The sequence below is a fragment of the Leuresthes tenuis genome, unplaced genomic scaffold (assembly GCF_036924035.1).
Source record: "Leuresthes tenuis unplaced genomic scaffold, fLeuTen1.0.hap1 SCAF_7, whole genome shotgun sequence".
Lineage (NCBI taxonomy): Eukaryota > Metazoa > Chordata > Actinopteri > Atheriniformes > Atherinopsidae > Leuresthes > Leuresthes tenuis.
In genome coordinates, this window is record NW_027325361.1 from 7,815,111 (window position 1) to 7,834,967 (window position 19,857).

The 19,857-nt window shown below is 37.9% G+C and overlaps 1 protein-coding gene across 4 annotated transcripts in view; it reads left to right on the forward strand.

Moving 5' to 3' along the window:
* lrp8 (low density lipoprotein receptor-related protein 8, apolipoprotein e receptor) overlaps positions 1-19,857 on the forward strand; it is a 147,670-nt gene that overhangs the window by 113,125 nt on the left and 14,688 nt on the right. For all 4 annotated transcript variants that reach the window (XM_072389076.1, XM_072389078.1, XM_072389077.1 and 1 more), the window contains exons 10-15: positions 4,011-4,182; positions 8,179-8,403; positions 9,106-9,224; positions 10,789-10,928; positions 16,249-16,390; positions 18,707-18,859. In XM_072389076.1, the coding sequence (XP_072245177.1) occupies positions 4,011-4,182; positions 8,179-8,403; positions 9,106-9,224; positions 10,789-10,928; positions 16,249-16,390; positions 18,707-18,859 (951 nt within the window). The remainder of the gene's footprint in view (positions 1-4,010; positions 4,183-8,178; positions 8,404-9,105; positions 9,225-10,788; positions 10,929-16,248; positions 16,391-18,706; positions 18,860-19,857) is intronic.

The window sequence follows — 19,857 nt, forward strand, 5'->3', positions numbered from 1 at the left end:
CTGTTGTACAGTTGCAAATGTTCTTTGAAGCTGCAGTGAGTCAAGATAACTAACAGGAAGTTGTCAGCCTTAACAAATTGAGACATTTTGGAACCTCATATTCTGGATTTTAGAAAATCAACAGTAAATTTAAACTTATACAACAAATTATTATAATTATTATTTTATTAGAGATGCCTGTCCGGTAAAGAATAGTTCACAGTAATCATTAAATTATGTGAAAACTTCTGACACGGATGTTTGAAATGGAACATTTAACTGATGGACTTACACAGTAAATTAACTTTTCAGTGGGGAAAATGGAGAGTGTTTGTAGTAATTATGGTCTTAGGTTAAGTCATTATAGGGTAAACTGGTCTGATAATGAGAGTGCTTAAAGCAAAAAAAACATATCATCATTCCTGAGCTAAGTGGCATAAAAACCACCATTAATTGCTTGATGTCTCTCTGTGTGAATCTCTATTATTGTTAGAAAGAGCAAACAGCTCTTGTCTGAGCCAAAGGACTTTAGAGAGAGGGATAGACAAGCAGACTGAAAGAAAGATAGATGGATGGACAGATGTATTGTGTAATTATTTCTCTTCTCATTAATATACCAAACAGTGAGCCAAAGGAAACAGAAAGGGGAAGAGACTGAAAAATGACAGGATTATTGTTCATATTAATGTTTGTTCAAATGAATAAACAGAGATGGGGTGGTTGGAAGAGAGATGCCTGCTTTGTGAAGCTTAGATAATGTGGATTTAATGAAGCTACATTTGTCCATAAACTCATTTGCAGACATGCAGATGCACACTGAAAAATCTCCACTGTATACCCACAAAAATCATACATGAAGCCATTACATTCTGTTGATATACTGTGGTTATATTGAAGAGTCTGGTCATAATCCATGCAGAGGTAAGTGAGTTGTGAATGACTCACCAGGAGCAACGCTGCGTTCTGTGATGAGATGTGACAGTATCATCTGCATATTATATATATATATATATATATTTAAAAAGATCGTACATGTTTTGCTGTTTTTGGATATGTTGTTGTTGTGAGTTGAGCCTGTGCATAAAGCTGTCTAAATAGTTGAAAGCTGAGTGAATCTCTTGCTCCGTGTGTTCTCTAATGTACAGTAAGTGTAGTCGCTCTAATCTCATTATGTGGTTTCTGTCTGCCCAGATTAACTTCAGATTAACTGTTAGACAAGCAATACTAATTAAAAGTAAACTCCCGTGTTGGAGTCATAATATGTTTACTATTGTTTCCTTTCCTAAGATGGTATTTGTTTGTGTGTGTGTGGGGGGGGGGGGGGTGGGTTTGGGAGTGTTAGTTTTAGTACATGGCAACATCCACAAAGTCCCATGAGTAAAGTTTAACTTTAAACTGATTAAGATAAGCGGGTTGTTCCCCTTTGGTACAATTTTTAAATTGATAAAATGAAAGAATGCTTGCATGAATTGCGGGAAGAATTCTGTGATTGATTGGGGAATAGATTCAGTTAAGTTCCAATAAATTCCGGAAGCAACTTCACTCCATATCTAAAAAGAAAAGAGGACGGCTTCATGATTAAGATCATTATTGTGAAAACACTTAAAAATCTGCTTCAGGCACTTTTTTATGAAATTGACAGATTTATTTTTTTTTTTTTTACAAAGAAATCTTAAAATATTTTAGAAGAGTGTCATCTTTAATTTTATGCTTTGCAGAAACCAGGTCATCTTTTACTTGCTTGGCGATTCACAGTAAAAAAAAAATAAAAATACTGCATCATACTTCAGTGTGGCTCTGTGCACTTTTGCTCCAATCCACAAATTTCGTCTCAAACTACAACATGTTGGATTTTGCCTCTTACTTTGGAAATTGCTCAACATAAATATCTGCTTTCAGTGCTCCTGCATTAGCTAACAGCCTTCACAAGCCCATATTTATCATTCACAGCTTTATCTTAATTGGCTAACAGGGCAGAGCATCCCTGAAGTGGCAGTAGAGATTAAATATATCTGAAGGACCTTTAAGATAACTGACTGTTACTCTACAGCACCGAGCTGAGATGATATTCCACGTTTTGATGACATCTCTTGTGCCGTGGCCTGAAGAAAACAGTGACTCAGCTTTTTACTTTTCTTTATTCCTTTTTCTTTGTCTTGACAATGACATATTGCTGCGACAACATTGATAGGGGATGTTGACTTGGAATAGTGAGTCAGGGGATTGATGAAAGATCAATAAGAATCATCTATTTATCTTTGTCCTGATCATTCATGCCTCAAAATGTAATGACTTTTTTTTATCTCTCTTTTACTCTTACCCCTGCTGTCACTTGATCTGTTGATGTCTTTTTTTTCCTATCTTCTAATTACATTTGTCTTATTCTTTATTCCTCCATGAGAATACCTGCATCCATCACATTTACTTGTGCCAGGCTCTCTCTTGTTTCAATCCTATCTCTGTCTCTTCTCAGCATGTGAAGTTTATGGTTACAAACTCAGTTGTCAGAGGAAAATGATTACATCCAAACAGCAGTAGAAATGTAATATTTTCTCCCTGTGCAGTAGTGTGTGGTAAACTCGGGCTGAAGAGACCCACTGAGGCACAGTTCGTTGTACGTGTTTGCGTGTGTGCATGAGTGTGACAGTTGCCTGACATTTTTCTCTTGTTAAAATGCTCGTTCTTTACAGCAGGAAGTGAAGAGTGCTATGACAAACAGGGGGCAGAAATGAAAAAAATAAATAAATCCAGTACAAAACAACGTTCAGAAGCTAAAAAATGAGGGAGGCATGATAAGGATGCAAATTCAAAAATAATATTCATCAACTGTAATACAGTTTGTGGACAAAGCAAAAATGTATTATGTCAAAATATCTGCATATATTGGCATGTATGCAAACTTAAGATATTTTATATTTAAGTGTAGTAAATATAAAAGGGATCTTGTCAACTGCTTGAGAATTATTCATAAGCCTTCATCATGCTCACCTTCATTCTGCCTAAAAATGAGCTCAAGGGAAATGATGTGCCACCTAATAGCAGGCGCTGCTTGCACCTGAGGAAGATAGCCCTCGAACACACTTTTAACACACTACTTTACCAAAAATAGCACACTATGTCACATCTGTTTGTTGTGTTGCTTTATTCGACAAGCACAGTGGGGTTTGTCGTTCCATGTGACAGCAGGACAACCAATTTTCTTGAAGGTGGTGTTCTTTTAAAAAAAAAAAAACTGTGGATGATTTATTTATGCTCCCATCTTAAAAACGAATATATGTTCTCAGTCTAAATAGCACAAAACATGACCTCAGTTAGTTTTTAATGTTTTCCTGCTTGGGAGTGATATTTTAACTCCTCTGTGTCCCAACCTGAATTCAAATGAACTAAAATTTGAGACAAATGTACAAAGAGTAATTATGTAGTTGCCTAGTGGTCTAAAATTTATTGGCTAATGGTTTCATCAGCAGATGGTGTCCTGTCAACAAGCCATTAAGACTGTCAGTATATATTTTTTTAATAGCAAGAATGTTTTATTTCCTTCATATCAAATTAACAACTTTGTAAACCATTTCATTTCCATGGTAGCCCATTACAGCACTATAAATCATAACAAATTGCACAGCCACTGAACAATGCTGGCATGAAGTAACTGTTCTCCCTCTTAGGAACAGCATAGATTGCTTTAGCAGTGGCATACACATGTAGCTTCAGCTTTCATGTACAGATTTAAGTTGTGTTGCACCATTTATTATTCATTGTGAAGATAAGAATTGTTTTAATATTAGTCTTTTTCAAGTGAACTACCACACTAAATGGCTGATGGTTAGTGTAAATGCCTGGTAGTAACAAGGTGAGGACAATGAGAAATGCGCTCTTATTTAGCATCAGAGTAATAGTCTTTTGGGTCAACACCTGCCTCCTGAGCTTCAAGACCTCTCTGTTCAGTGTTGTCAATGTCTTGCAGCACATAAATGACAGAAGACAACCTTCAGCTCATAAATGATGACATGAATGTTCTCTGTTCTGATCAGGAAAGAGTCCATACCTGATGTTTACCAACCGTCATGAAATCCGTCGTATTGACCTCCTGAAGAGTGAATACACACAGGTGGTGCCCACTCTGAAGAATGCTGTGGCCCTGGATGTGGATGTGTCTATCAACAAGATGTTCTGGTGTGATCTTTACCACCGTAAAATATACAGGTACACACACAAATGCACAAACATTGACTAATCAGGTTAGCTTTTTCCTGACGTGAGGTGAAAAAGACATGGTGGATTAACCTTTTGTTGGACCGTTGTTATTAAATCATTGGCTAATCTTACCTTTGTTTTTTGTTTGATAAACTGACAGAATAATGATCCTTTACAAAATATTTCAGTAATATATATGGATGAAGTGATCCATGTCATGAAGTGACAGGGGACTGCATGGAGCCAGGACCTTAGAAGTTTGGCTCACTCTCTTATTGAATTCTTCACCCTGTCTGTCATTATCATTCACCTCTATCCATCCATCTTGTCTGCTTCAACATGCCACACCTTCTGGTAGTGACACGAGCACATCTGGAGGCCTGTGTCATCCCTCTGATGGTAAAAGGTGGAGCTGTTTGCCCTTCTTACACACACGTGCACACACATTGTTACACATACTTTAGGGATACCGTTTCTTGTACGTAGGTGTGTGTTGGTTTGGGTCTGATGGCTGGCAGGTAGATGGAGGGCCTTTCCATCATCTCAGCTGAGCCATATGCTTCCTCTAATTTCACTGCCTCAATAATCACCATCATTACTCATCTGCATAGACACGCTCACACAGACACACACAAACATTCTCCCTCACAAACTTGGTATTACACCCAAGGGCTTGTGACAGAGGAAGGACAAATTAACTCATTCTTCACAATGAACTCCATTTTCAAAGCACTAAATAAACTCATACATGCATAGTTTCTCTTAATGCCTTAGTCCTAGTGAAGTTGTACAGTTTATTCCACCTGGGGCAGTTGGGGGAAGAGCAGTTGCCTGCTAATCGGAAGGTCGACTCCAGGTTTCTCCAGGCCGCATGTCGAAGTGTCCTTGGGCAAGACACTGAACCCCACGATGCGTCCACCAGTGTATGAATGTGCGTGAATGATTAGAATAAAAAGCACTTTGTGAGTGAATGGATGAATGTGACATGTGGTGTTTAAGTGCTTTGAGTGGTCAAATTGACTCGAAAAGTGCAATACAAGAACATTCCACTTACCATTGGAATTGGTTGGGTTTTTCTCCTTCCCTTTTCAAAATAAACTGGTTTGTGTAAACAAAGGGATACTAGTTTACTGTTAAATATTTGGTATATAAAAAGACTGTGTCATTTAGTTTAACTGGGGGACCTCGTATAATTTACAGATTCCCAACCACATCTGTGCTTGATGCAACACAAAGTCTTACTCATATATGCTGACATTACACCTAGTTAGGATGTGAAGACTTTGCTTTAGAAATATTAGTTTATATCCAAGCTTTTTCTCACAGTCTTACCCTTTTTTTCACATAATAGTCTTTGTGCATAGATTTTTGATAAAAAGTGATTAGACTTTGCCTGTTGTAGAGCCTGTTGAAAGATCAGGAAACACACTTTACCACACAAGGTCATCAACATCATCCGTTTCATCATTCCTCAAGATGTCACTGTACTGATGAATTTGACCTTTTTGTTTTTTAATGGGTCTCCACGCTGTGCTGTGAACACCAACTCTCATGCAGGAATTAATTAGTAGAAAGGTTTGATGGTAATATATATATTACCATCTATATATATATATTGATTTTATATATATTTGCGCACTGGACTGGCATAATTTATTAACAGATGTAATCTGTATTAAGAGGGAAGATGATCTCACTTTCAGTAGTTTATCATTTCTTTCTGACATTGTTGGACCATATTTTAATAGAAAATTTGGTTTCCTTGTTTTCTTGTTTTTTATCACTTCCATTTTTTTTCTTTTGTTCTGGTGACAAGCGGAAACTTTCTGTAATTGGTCTAAAAATTCAACGCATTCAAAATTTAATTTCGCACTAGACACAAACGTCATTATCTTTTTATTTTGTCCAAATTGGATCCAAATCTTTTCATCAGACAATGTTTCATCTGCTTGGGCCTCATCTTTATGGAAGCAAATCATAATTTAAATTTGAATTAAAATGCATTTGCTGAAATGCTTTTTTATTTTAAGAATGTAGCTGCATTATTTGACTCATAAATTAAATTAGTAATCAATCATCCTATTTGCATTTTAATTTTCTTCTCCAAGAGTGCTCAATCTTTCACTTAATTAAAATGAAAAAGAAATAAACATTTGAGATTTAATTTTCAAAATATGCCCCAGCAAAAAATACCAAAATTCAATTTGAAATGTTAAACAACATCATACTCTGCTGTCACAGATTTACACATTAATGAGGTTGCTATAGTAAACCTCTGTTCAGTAATGGAACGGCTGGATGCTGTGGAGTCGATGACCAACCGTCAACATCCCGTTCGAGTCCATTGAAAGCTATTCATTAAATGGTTTAAAAATAAAGGAAATAGCGGAGCTGTTCGGCGTAGGCCACCAGACAATCCATTGGAGGATGCAAAGCAACCGATTTCTGCAAATGCATTTTAATTTAAATTATGGTAACAATTCGCTTCCATACATCTTGGACTGTGTTCTTGGTTTGGATTAACCTGGAACGTCCAGATGTTTGAGATGGTTGTGACAGCAACAGGTTGTGAGAGTCAACAAGTTATTGTCTGTCTTATAGTAAAGTACCAAACAAGTTATGTCCATGGGGAAAAAAAGAAAACTTAAAATGATCCTACTCACCATAAACATTTACTAATTGCTGAAAAGTTCATTTGTTCTGTGGACTTATTGGAATGTGTTTCTGTGATAATACTAATTGCATCAAAACTAAGTATTTCTGAGATTAATTTGATAAAAGTAAATAGCAAGTTTTTTTTAGTTGGTACTGACTCACCATTATAGGGATGATGTCGTTTTCCCGGCTAATTCATTGTGATTAGCATGCCATGGGTCGATGACTTGTTAACTTTTCCGTATGATAAAGTATGTTGCAAACGATAGGACAGCCAATTAAAGATAAGCAATCTGCTTAGGGGTCATGGACTCATCTGTCTCTATTATTGTTTTCTCTGGAACATGTGGCCTCTGTTCATTTATACTACTTGTTCTTTCCAGTCTGAACAAGGTTTTTAACTAAAAATAACCCTCTATTACTGTAGACTGACAGTATTATAGACCTGTTGTAAGGAAAAGGAAAAGCTGTCACAGTGCAGTTTGTTTCGGACTGAATTTCATCAAACACAATTTTTTACCCAGAGTTCTTTGATCTTCAGTTCGGACTTTAAGTAAATCAGTGTTGCATGAGGGTTTTTTTATGCCACTTTGCTCCAGCCCTCATTTTGAAATATGTTTTTGGTACAAGAGACAAGAGAGAAACCTTAGAGAACCTATCATATATACTTGGTGGCAACCTCAAGCAGTATCATCGGCCATCTACAAAAATAAGGCTGTCTGGGTGGTAAACGGTAACACAGTCTATTAACAATGCAATCTGCTTCTAAGTTCTAGTCTCATCCATCTCCTCCTCATCTTTGGCTTCAATTACCTTGTCAGCCATTTCCTTTAGCTAAGCTGCTCCTCCCATTCATGCGACTCTATTTCACTCCTGTACACTTTATAAATATGTGCAGGTTGTAAACTGAGACACAGCTTTTCCCAGCCATTCAACAAGGCTGATTTACCATGAAGTGACAATAATGTATGACATCTGAACATGTATTCCCGGTAAAGGACTCGAGAGAGGAACAAGGGAGACAGAGGAATGGTCAGAATGTCAGTGGAAGCAGGAATAAAATGAAAGAAACTGAGACGACAAAAACAAGAAAGTGAAAAAGAGAAAGAAGCCAGTTGTTTCATTTGCTGCTGATGGACAAAGACAGACTCATTCTCTCTGGGTGGCTGTGTTGTGTGAAGGGCTAAGGTTGTTATAAAGGTGTCAGGTTTGAGTATGCCTCACACAGAATTCACCTTCAAAAATGCAGCAGTTATCTAAGGCACACACTATTCACAATCAATCAAACTATCCTTTTCCTAAAGTATGAAAAATTTTATCATTTACTGAGTTTTTTCTGCCATCCAACAGCGCTTACATCAACAAAGCCAGTGACTCATCGCAGCAGGTGACACTGATCGACTCACTTCAGTCCCCGGAGGGCCTGGCTGTGGACTGGGTCCATAAAAACATCTATTGGACTGACTCAGGCAATAAGAGCATCTCTGTCGCCACAGGAGATGGGAGGAAAAGAAAAGTGCTAATAGCCACTGAACTGAGTGAGCCACGGTCCATCGCAGTGGATCCACACCAAGGGTGAGTCCAGGAGTTTAAGAGTTTTGGACAAATGACCGAATCATCAAATGTTACAGCAGTTGAGCGAAAAAGCCGAGTTAACCCTTTGGCTAAAATTATTCTGTGTGTCGTGTAAACAACAGTGTCATTATAGATAAAAGAAACTTGGTTCATTAGTTAGCCTAAAACATTTTACCACACAAAAACGGTGCTATTTTTAGTGCAGGACCATCTGGTATATTAAGCAGTTTAACAATTCTTTAGAGATACGATGTGATTCTGTCCCTTCGTTTTCTACCACATTCCCTTTGTCTCAGCTGTCTTGAGCTTCCCACAGGAATCTTTTCACCACTCTAAAAAGCTGGGCCAGCATGAAATACATGCAAATGAAGCCAGGTTTTCACACGTTTCTTGTAGACACACACACATTCAAATGGTCTCCAGCACCTGCTGTTTTGCACACTTCCTTCAGTATCTGCGAGGCCTGTTTCAGAGATCAAACTATGTAATATTATAAAGAAAATTGGATTGAAAAAGAGATGGATGAGAACATTGTGTGACAGAGTTTTGTGAAATCAGTCAGATAGCTCTCCAGAATTGATTGTGACATTGGACTTCCAAACCTATTCACTGCTGCTGACAAGAAAAGCTTTCATTGAACTGTTTTTTTTTTTACATTGAACTGGTCTCATTTAAATATAACTTGTCTATATCTTCCTTCAGGTTTATGTATTGGTCAGACTGGGGAGATCAGGCCAAAATTGAGAAAGCTGGAATGAACGGAGTGGACCGGCAAGTTCTCGTGTCTGAACACATTGAGTGGCCCAATGGAATTACTCTGGGTAAGACAGTCACGTCCATGCAGAGCTCAAATTGAAAGAAAACTGCAATATGACAAACGGAAAGGGTGTGTGCTGAAATCAGCTTTTATGACTAAGTTACAATGCTAAAAAATGCTTTTATAGAGGAAGAAAAAATGTCATAAATATAACACAGAAAAAGACAACAGAACTTAAATGTAGTGAAACAAACAGACCTGAAAGAATAGAATGGTCTAAGGTTGTTGCAACCCAAGAAGCTCTTATTGTTATAGCTCAGTTTGTGTCTGGCTCTCATCAATCAAGCCAGCAAGTATGGGCCTCCGAATTAATAAGCTAGACGCTCTTTGCTGTCGATACCTCCCATCATCCCTCTCAACTCCCTCCGCAGCACCAGCCAATTTCTCTCGGCCGCCCTTGCCTGAGGAGAAATAGAGGTACACAGTTGATTTGCTCGCTCTGTGGAATTGAGGTGTTGCTGCATCGGTATGAAAACAGATTATTTTTACAATAAGGCAAATGAGAGAGTTGGGCCTGCTCCTTTGGGAGAAGGGGTGGATTATTTTTCTTTGGGCATTGATTTCATACAGAGCAGGTGACCAAGTCAGAGACTGAAAATAATGTGGTGTGCCAGTTTCTACCGTATAATGGTGGAAATTATTGTCACTTTGCAGTTTACTCTGCTGACTTGTTCATGTGTGTGACCACAAACCTTCTTTATTTCAATCAGACTTCTATCATTTTTTTTGCCCATTTGTGTTTTCTGGATTTATTTAAACTTTTAGACTTTTAAACTCGCTCAACTTTGTTAACGTCACCTTGAGCTTAGATGGTCTCATTGATGGGAAAAAATACCAACTATTCGCCATAAAAGAAGTGCTCAAATTCTAGATTAATATATACATGCTGGTAAATATTTTTTAAGCCTTAAGTCTATCAATCTTATAAAAATTGTTGATATAAGTTATTGTGTTTGAAAGTATTTGTATATATTTTTGTTTCAAACCAAAGATGTGTAAAAGTGCTTGCTGATTCTTTATGCCCAGTTGTTGTTTAAACTTTTTCATTTGTGCAATCTTAGAAAAAGGAAAGTCACACTTAGATTTCTCTTTTCTGTCAAATTCAATGCTGTCTGTAAACTTTATCCACAGTTAGTTAACCACAACACCAATTCAGGGCCCATGGCAACGGAAAAGAAATGCTGCGGTCTTTCTGTAAACTGTTCTGGGGACCGATACTTGGAGAATAATAGAAATGTAAAACAGCAAAGTGTTCTTTTAAAGATGGTCCAGCAAGACTAATGAATTTGCTCAAGGGCACATATATTTCCCCCGAGCAAGCAAGTCAAGCAGCAATATTACAATCACATCTGTGTTTTCTCAGCACAGAGCGTCAGCCGTCATGTCAGAGAAGATTGATGATGTAGCTACTGGGCCATTACATTCATACAGCTTTCACCCTAGGCCTTTCTTTGCTGAGTGACCCGTCTCTCCCTCTCTCTCTCTCTCCATTTACTTTCCTCTTCCTCCTTTTTTTTTCTTCTACCCCTTGGCTTTGTTCTTTCTTTTTCCCCCCTACATCGTGTCAGATTTGTCCAACAGGCGTCTCTACTGGGTGGACTCCAAGCTGCATCTGCTGTCCAGTGTGGATCTGAATGGTGACAACCGTAAAGTGCTGCTGTCCTCCCATCACCACCTTGGACACCCCTTCGCCATCACTGTCTTTGAGGTACAAGAGAAAGGAAAGATTAGAACATACTCAATGAAGCAGTTCAACCAATGGCAGCCTCAGCTTGGTGCACAGCTGCACACCTTTTCATTTCGATAAAGTAGAAAAATCTTGTTGAGCAGTCTTGCATTTTAACACTTGAAATATACATCACCATAGTTTTTCCAGTATGAAAATGTAATCCAGATCCCCTTTGAAGAGAAAAAGAACAAAGGGTAAAACAAATAAATCAAAGTTATGGCACGAGGGCACAAAAACTGAAGAGAAAAACTGAATAATTAATTACAAAATAATTGTTTTAATCTTTTCATTGTGTGCATTGGCATTCGTTTATTGGCAGTGTTTGCGTGAAGTCTCTACCAGAATGGTAAAAGAAGATGCTCAAGTCCTTATTTTGAATTCCAGACGTCATGGTAGACACAAACAGAAAAATAGGCCTGTGAACACTTACTCCTGCCTTGAGGGTGACAGTCTCAAATCTTCTTTTTTTATTCCCATCAGGGATGTATATTTCAAGACATCTCTGAGCCTAATCTAGGCAATGCAACAACTTTTTGCTTCACTTTTAAGGTCCAATCGTAACTTCCTTATCTGACTTGGACGACTTGGAATTCGAAAGCCTAACATGTACGTTTTTATTGAGCTGCCTGGGATTTCTTGTTACTGTAATAATCACAAACAGGAGTTTTTTACAACATATACTATAGAGTGGACAGTTAGGGAAGTGTAGGAGCTTAAGAACTATTGGAAAAGATATACACAATGGAACACCGGCTGACTGAGATTGAATAAATTTAGATGTTTTATAAGTAGAGAAGCAGGATAAACCTAGGGATTCTCAATTTACTCCATGACGAGTACAGAGTCACAGTGACATACAGCAATCTAAAGAACTAATATGGGTGTATTTATTCAGATGGATGTGAGTCTGTACGTTTGAGCCCATCAGCTGTAGATATCTGGAAGGTAGAAAACAGCCAGAGGGGAGAAGATTGAAGATGAAAGTGAAGATAGCAGGAGATGAAATGTGATCAGTAAGAAGTGTTTCCCTCAGTCTTGTCTTTGCTGCACATGCTGTGATGATGAGAAGCAGAGGAAAGGGAGAACATCCATCATGTCTGGCTGAGAGGGTGCACTTGTGTGTTGGATATGCGTGTGTATGTGAGGAGAACCAATGTTTCAGGCAGCAGTGAAAGTTCAGCTTTTGAGATTAATAGCCCTCAGCTGTTCTGGTCTGTGTTCTGTTCTGGTAGTGATACAGAACAAATTAAAAATCCTTTAGCCGTACACAAGGTTGTTCAGCTCCCAACAGACCGACGATAGAAAATTCATTCCTTTAGTTTTCCTGGCTCACAATTCTGACACCTCATGGGAAAGAAATGCTGAAGAAACCAGGTTGTTCATAAAGATGGGAGACAATTGAGGAGAACCAGTAAGCTGCTTAAGATGCACCACTGTATTGTCCTTGAAAATTGACCCCATGCACAACCTGTTTCTAATGCCACCTGGTATTGAAAAGCTGCATTTATCTGGTTATCGTTATGGTTGATTCTGTGACTTCACAGGATTCTGTGACGATCTCAGGAAGATCGGGTCCCACACGCTGACTGCAGGATGTAATATGGAGGTGGGAATGTGCGGACATAAGCGTTATCTTTGTCAGCACAAGGTGCTGATATATACCTAATCCCTGTAAGAGGTGTAGTAATGGCGTGACAAGGTGTAGCCCAAATACTAAATGAATAGATGACTCTTAGTGTCATGAAGCTTGGCAGGGACATTTTTTGCCAGTTATCCTATACAAACTGCTACAGTCATACAGTTATTCAAGCTTAAACTGCGGATAAGTATGACCTGAGCAAGTACGTTCCCTGACTAGAATTAAATACAAGTGTTGGTTTACTTAAGAATGGATAAGAGAGCAACAAGCCCCGCCAGCAAAGAGCAGCTTAGAAAAATAGCATGTGAAGAATGGCAAACTATAAATATCTCCTAAGCTTTACACAAACACACTGTGTAAAGCGGTGTCTGGCCAGGACAATTGAGCCTCTTTTTAAAAAGTTCAAGGCAGACATATTCAGAGACTCATTTGTTTTTATTGCTAATTTTACAAGAAAATTACTTGTAAATAATTACAAAAATGATTCAACTGACTCAGCTGAATATACTCCATAAGCAAAAGGTCCTCTTTTAAAGTCTTGATACACTATCACCGAACACATGTAAACCAGCACACACACACACAAATTCTGCCAGTCAGGGTCCACCGCCTGCCTTCACACATGGCCTGAGGATGTGTAGATGATAAGGGCTCACAGAGAATAATGTTTTCCCTTTCATGGGCTTTAGTGTTATTGTATTACCTTTTATCCTCTCTTTTTTGTCTTAAGGACGTAGAAGAGAAGATGAGATTGGAATGAAGGAAAAGAGAAGGATGGCGATTCAAAGAAATTGTCTTCAGAAATGAAAATGTTAAGAAAGACAGAATGTTTATAGAGATACATATTTGTCTCATTTACTGAACGCTGTAGGAGGTAAAGACCCCACTATCATTGAGCTTATTAAATAAAAATTGATGTAAATACTGATGCATTTGCGAAAGCTTTATTTTAGTAAAATTCTAGTGTGAAATTGCTTAAAATACAACTTTGAAGCTCACTGAGGTTCAACGGAAATTGCAACACAAAATCTGTTTACATGACAGATTTAACTCAAAGCACACACTCAAAGCTCAGTTTTTATGTTTTGGGGTTGAATTAACAAAGAGCACAAACCCCTCTAAAATCAAAGCCTTCTAATGTTGCTCAAGTGCTCATTTGTAGTTTTTTGGCACAACATCAAAGAGTGCAAAAGGGAACCTGAAGCTCATCAGGCAGACGTTTCAGCCAGACTGCCCAAACATTTGTGCTTCTTAGAATCGTGACAAAATCATTAAATCCTGTTTTTTCTTCAACTCTTTAATGACTATATCCATTTAGATATATTCCCATCCCGCTGAATCCCACTGAGAGACAGAGATCTTACTGATATGATGCACTGTCATGTGCTGCTTGCGTGCCCTTGTGTATAAGCTCTGCCCTATCCTTTGACACATGAAAGATTCACCTTGATCCAAGAATAAAGAGCATCACTCTCCTCGGGTTTTCGTTGCTGTTTGAATCTCTCAAGGTCAGAAATGTGACACATGAAGAGACTGACAGCAGAAAGACTGAAAAAGATAAACAGAAGTGGAGACTGACAGATTGAGGAAGACATCCACAGAGAGAGAAAGGCAAAAGGAGAGATGGAATAACAGATTTGAGAATCGTTTTATCACTGATATTTGCCTTTCACTGTTTCAGCACCACTGTCATAAGAGTAAAGGTTACCTGAATCTGAGTGCAAACGATGGAGCGATACAGAGCTCACTGAAAGATGGAAGACTGAAGAAAGGTTAAGTCCACTGATAATCCAGCACAAATCAAAACCAAGGATGACTACCCACTAATTTACATACACCTTACAAAACTGGTTGGAACCCTGTTCCACGCCCTCAGAGAGAGGATAAAACACAGCCTCTGTCTCATGAAAGGATTCTGACTCATAGCAGGTTTCCTGTTTCATCTCTAACTCACCTTCTAAATTATTTCTCTTTTTCTGTTTTTAACCTGCCTATGATCCTACAATCTGTGCAATTTTTTTGTTTGTTTGTTTATTTTGCTTTGTTTTATTTGCTGCTGTGTTCCTGCATAGAGTGAGCAGGCTGGGGTTGCTGTGGAAACCAATTATGATGACCTCTTGTGCTGTGAAGAATCCTTTTATTCTGTAGTATTATTAAAGAGAGTTATGAGGAGGTGATAGAGAGAGAAAAATAAATGCAGACATAAAAAGATAGACTTCCATTTCATATTCCTTTATATTCAGGTACTCGTACAATTCTTTTTCATTCATTTTGAATGTATTTGTTTACCTTTTACAACACAGTAACTGTAAAGGTTACTTCCTTACAGGACCAGTAGTTATCATGGCTCTTTCTGCCATGGCAGATTGTGACCATGACAGCTAAAACTACTTGTACAGGGTACAAACTATAGATTTGGTACTTTTTGGGGGGGTTCCCCCTCGTGTCAGAGAACAATCAGCTTTTCTAATCTACTAAATGCCAAAAAAAGCAAGTTGCTTTGATTTCAGCATAAACCACCTTCACGGGCCTTTTCTTTCTGATAAAATAGAAATTGTTCTGCACAGAAGTCTTGAGCCGCCCCTTATTTCTTCACATATTGCCAGAAAGTTGTCTTTTATGCGTAGATGCACTGGTTCTCTCCTTTCAGTCAAATGCTGAGTGTCTGAATGATTCATGGGTCAAAGTTACCTTGATAAACAAACCAAACAGAAAAAATTCTGAAAATGGTCAGGTACAAGTGCTGGGCCAAAGGTTAGTTAAAAAGCAGCCAATGTTAAAAGAAAAAACCTTGAAAGACATTCAGAAAGCCTGGGGAATTCTGACAAACAGTATTGCGAGCATATGAGTGCTATATGTTAAACATGTCAAAGAATGGGATACATTATGAATTAAAACAGAACTTATTAAATCTGTTCAAACTTCCTTTGAACCTAACACGACTAAAATAATGTTTGAAAGAGAGCCATTAAAATAGATAACTTCTTATATGCCCACAATTTAAAGTAAAAAAAAAAGTCAAATGTACTTATTCCTGTGGAGGAAACTGGAGCGCCACCTTGAAATAACCTAAAGTACATTAAACTTCAGTATATGTATATATACCGGGACACATTTTGTAACTGAAAAAACTGATTTGGACTTCCACTTTGACCTAAGTAATAATAAAAAAGAAATAGTGTTTACCTGTAGATATAATTTTAGATTATTTTGTAATGATTTTAATCTCTTCGATCAAATGTTTGATGGACAGTTTTCAGCAGAAGAAAATGGACAGGAAGCTAGCATTCTTTGAAAGATGTTTCTCATTTCACAACCACCACCTCTTCATTTGGCATCTGTGTCCACAGGCTGCTGTTTATTATGCCATCATCATTTTTGTCTGTAAGATTCCTGTTAAGTTCTGCGATGACAGTGCTCTAATTCCTTACCATTCTGCTTTTTACCTCACACAGCTATCAGCTGCAGATATTTTAGGACAGCTGGTAGAAATTAATCCTGATTGTCACTAAAAATTGTCCATGTAACAGAGCATAAGGTTTTTTTAAGGTTACACATATTTACTGGAAGTCTGTAATGGCAAGAAGTGAGTCATGCTTTCTATGAGATTTTACATTTATCTTTTAAAAGTTTTTTTGACTTCAACTCTTTCATACACAGGATCGCATCTATTGGACAGACTTGGAGGATGAAGCGATATACAGTGCAAACCGACTGACAGGACATGATGTGGCAAAGGTCGCACAGAACCTTAACAACCCCCTGGACTTGGTGGTGTTTCATGAACAGAGGCAGCCTAAAGGTAAGATATGCAGAAACAATGCAAATAAAGTCTGATGATTTTTTCTATAATTCAGTTATTCCTTAAATGGTGTCATCAAAGACAAAGCACACTATATTTGATGTGACGCCACAGATGACGGGACTCTTGTTAGTATTTGCTTGGTGTTGGTCAGAATAATGAGCTGTATTGGTCAAACAACAAAAGAATCATTTTAACCCCACAAATAAAGCCTTGAATTATCCTCATGTACACCAGAGGAACCACTTAGTAGAACTGAAAAAGTGAACAAATAGCCGGATGAGTGTAATTAGATCGATGGGTGTGCTGGGAATGTAAACTGATATGTTCATTATCTTCACAGGGCAGACGCATTCCAAAGGTGTGTGTGGGTGCTAGTTAATGCCGCTGTGGTGTGCACCTTGGTGTTTGACATTGTGTGCCAGGGATTTGTTTGTGTGTCTGTGTTTTCATACTTTGTTTTCTCTCCTCGCTGTGTGCTCAAAGCAGCCAGTGCGCAGTTGTGAGCTAATTGCATTCTCTCATTAATAAATCAAGAGTTCTGTTCAAAAAGATATCACAGAATTTAACACGTTACCTCCAAAATGCCAACAAAAGCACAACATGACACGGGCCGGCCTAGGCTAAATGGATTAGCTTCATATGTCCCATCAAGATATTTGTAGCACTGATAGCTGATATTTTTCATAAATGATATCTTGGCTGAAGCAATGTATCCTATCTTTCAGAAATGACCTTTTTCTCTCTTACTTTTCATGAAATCTTGATACGCCTGCCCGAGCAGCAGTTGTTGCTCTAGGCATTCTTTTTCTTGTTTGTCTTTCGGTCCCATTCTCAAGAATGTGATATCTATTTCATGCCTTGAGCTAAAGTCTTCAAAACTGGCAGAAATGCCCACTTCTTTTTATTTGCTACGTTACACCTCCACACATTCAAAAATATATCTAACAACTTGTGTTTCACAATCTGTTCACCTTTTCTTTTGTTTTTTTTTGTTTTTTTGGATACATTTCCTCAATGGAGTGTAGAATCTGATACTCTCTTTAGTGTCCTTTTAATTTAATTTAATTTTTCTATATATATAATTTTATGACACACAGTCATGCTTTGAAGCTCAGGCTCCACATTTTAGTTATTATTTTGACCAAAGGTAGGCAGTGCAGAGGGATAAAAAGAGTGAAGTAACTTTATAGCAACAACATTTTGCAAGTATGGAGGTCACTGTCCTGTCTGGTTTTGTCCCATTTACATTCTGTGCTAATCTTTCCTTCTCATTTGTTTTTTATGCCTTCCCCTTCTATCAATTTCTGTGGTTTGACTTCTCTCTTACACTGCTCTTGCATTTTTTTCAATTCACCCCTCTGCTCCATCCTTCCCCATTGTGGTATTTCAAATGATTTGTCACAGTAAGATGCAGCCTATGAAAAACTTGCTTTTAAGAGAGAAATTTTGTTTTATTTATTAACATGGAAAATAACATAGAAGAAAAGACAATTGGAGCATTGAAGAATTTGTCATGGACAGCTGTTACATACTTGCTATGCAGACAGTTTGTCAGTACTGTACATGAAATATCAATGTATTACCTACTTATTAAACAGGGTGGGTAGTCAGTGATTCTTCTTCTGGTGACTTCTTGAATGTGCTACATAACACATCAGAAGCCAGAATCAACTGCAACCTGACCTAATTCTGATGCTTCCCCATATGGCAAGAGGAGCAATATTTTCCTATGAATCTGCATCTAAGGTTAAGAGACTGCATTTAAATATTTATTCAGTGTGCAGAGTTGAAAAAAAAAAGCTGCACGCAGAGGTTTGCTTGAAAATAGTGGAATAAATGTACAGCAGGGCTCTGAATCTATTTTATGGCAATTCACTGTAAAGAACACAATACAGTTAACAGGAATAAAAAATTGTGCTGGTTGGCTGATTCTCTAAGTAATCCTGGGCTAAAAGCATTTTAAATCCCTTTAACATCCCTTGCTCTAAGTTGGTGTTTTTAAAATGGGTATCCACTTTAGTTCTTAAGATTGTTGTCCTTCTACCTGTCAAGAGTCTATTGCTCATGTTCTGTCAGTCCCCATGGGACTACAATTTTCTGTATTGTCTTAAGGGAAACTGTTAAATATTCAGAAATGTCACAACCTTAAGGGTCAGATTGGTTACCAATATAGTTTTAAATGGCAATATCTGAGATAAGAATTTGTAAAGCAGATTAATCACAAATTTTGTATGTTTTGAAACAGAAAATGAACAAACTTAAATTCGCCAAAAGATGGTTTAATCGTTGTTGTGTTTCTTCTTCTCCCACAAGGCCCTGACACCTGCAATATGGGCAGTTTACCCAACGGTGGCTGTGAGTACCTCTGTCTGAAGGCTCCTCAGATCACAGACCACTCCCCGAAATATACCTGTGCCTGTCCCGATGGGATGGAGCTAGGACCAGACATGAGGCGCTGTGCTATAGGTTAGTCGAAAACATTCTGAACCAATAAAACACGAGCTCCCAAGAAAAACACCTAATTAAAAGAAATGTGCTGGCTAACGTCACATGAGATCCATCCTACTGTAATCTCAGTGACATGATCGAGTGCCAAGTCAATCGAATATTAAGCTGAATAGCTGTTTCACTCTCTCAACACTTTATTAGGTATTTATGTGTTATTTATAAGTAACTGTCCAGGTCTGAACACCCTAGTATTTTACAGGGTTTCCACTCTTTTACTATGCATTAATGGTTATAGAAAATACTTTTTTTTACAGTTTTTGTTTTATTGTCATCTATGGTGTAATGGTTCTTACTTCATCTACACCAATCGATTTCATAGACTGATGTCCACAAATCCACTCCTATTTGATGAGATACACGACAACCCTTTGTGAAACTTTCAGTAAAACATGCTCAGAAAACCCTTAAATATATTAAAAATCAAAGCATACAAATATGCCAATATATTCTTATTCTTATTATTTCTGTCAAATCATAACAAAACTGCCCACTGAAGTAGAAAGCTTTTATGGAAATCCAGCATGTGCCTGTGTCGGCACTTGCTAATGTAACATACTTTTACGTGCATTGATTGTGATGGATTCAAAAGCAATATAAAACCTTTGTTTGCTTTAACACCATCCCAGGAAGTGGGTCAGGGATTCCGCCTGCTTCCCCAACACACCTTCATTATTTCGCTGACCTTATTTCACAGCTCAGCTAGTCCACTACCTGGATAGAGTCACAACATTTGTAAAGTTGTTATCCTTAATAGACTCCCTCTATTTTCACACTTCATGTTTGTGAAGGTGAGGCAAAAGGAGCTGACACAGAGAAAAGGGAGAAAGATGATGATGATGATGTATGTGGGCCACCACTCAGAGAGGGAACATGGGCACTGAGCACTGCACTACAGCCTTTGGATTTCCTAATGTAATATTTCTACTGAGCTCTCACCTATATTACAGAATAAAATA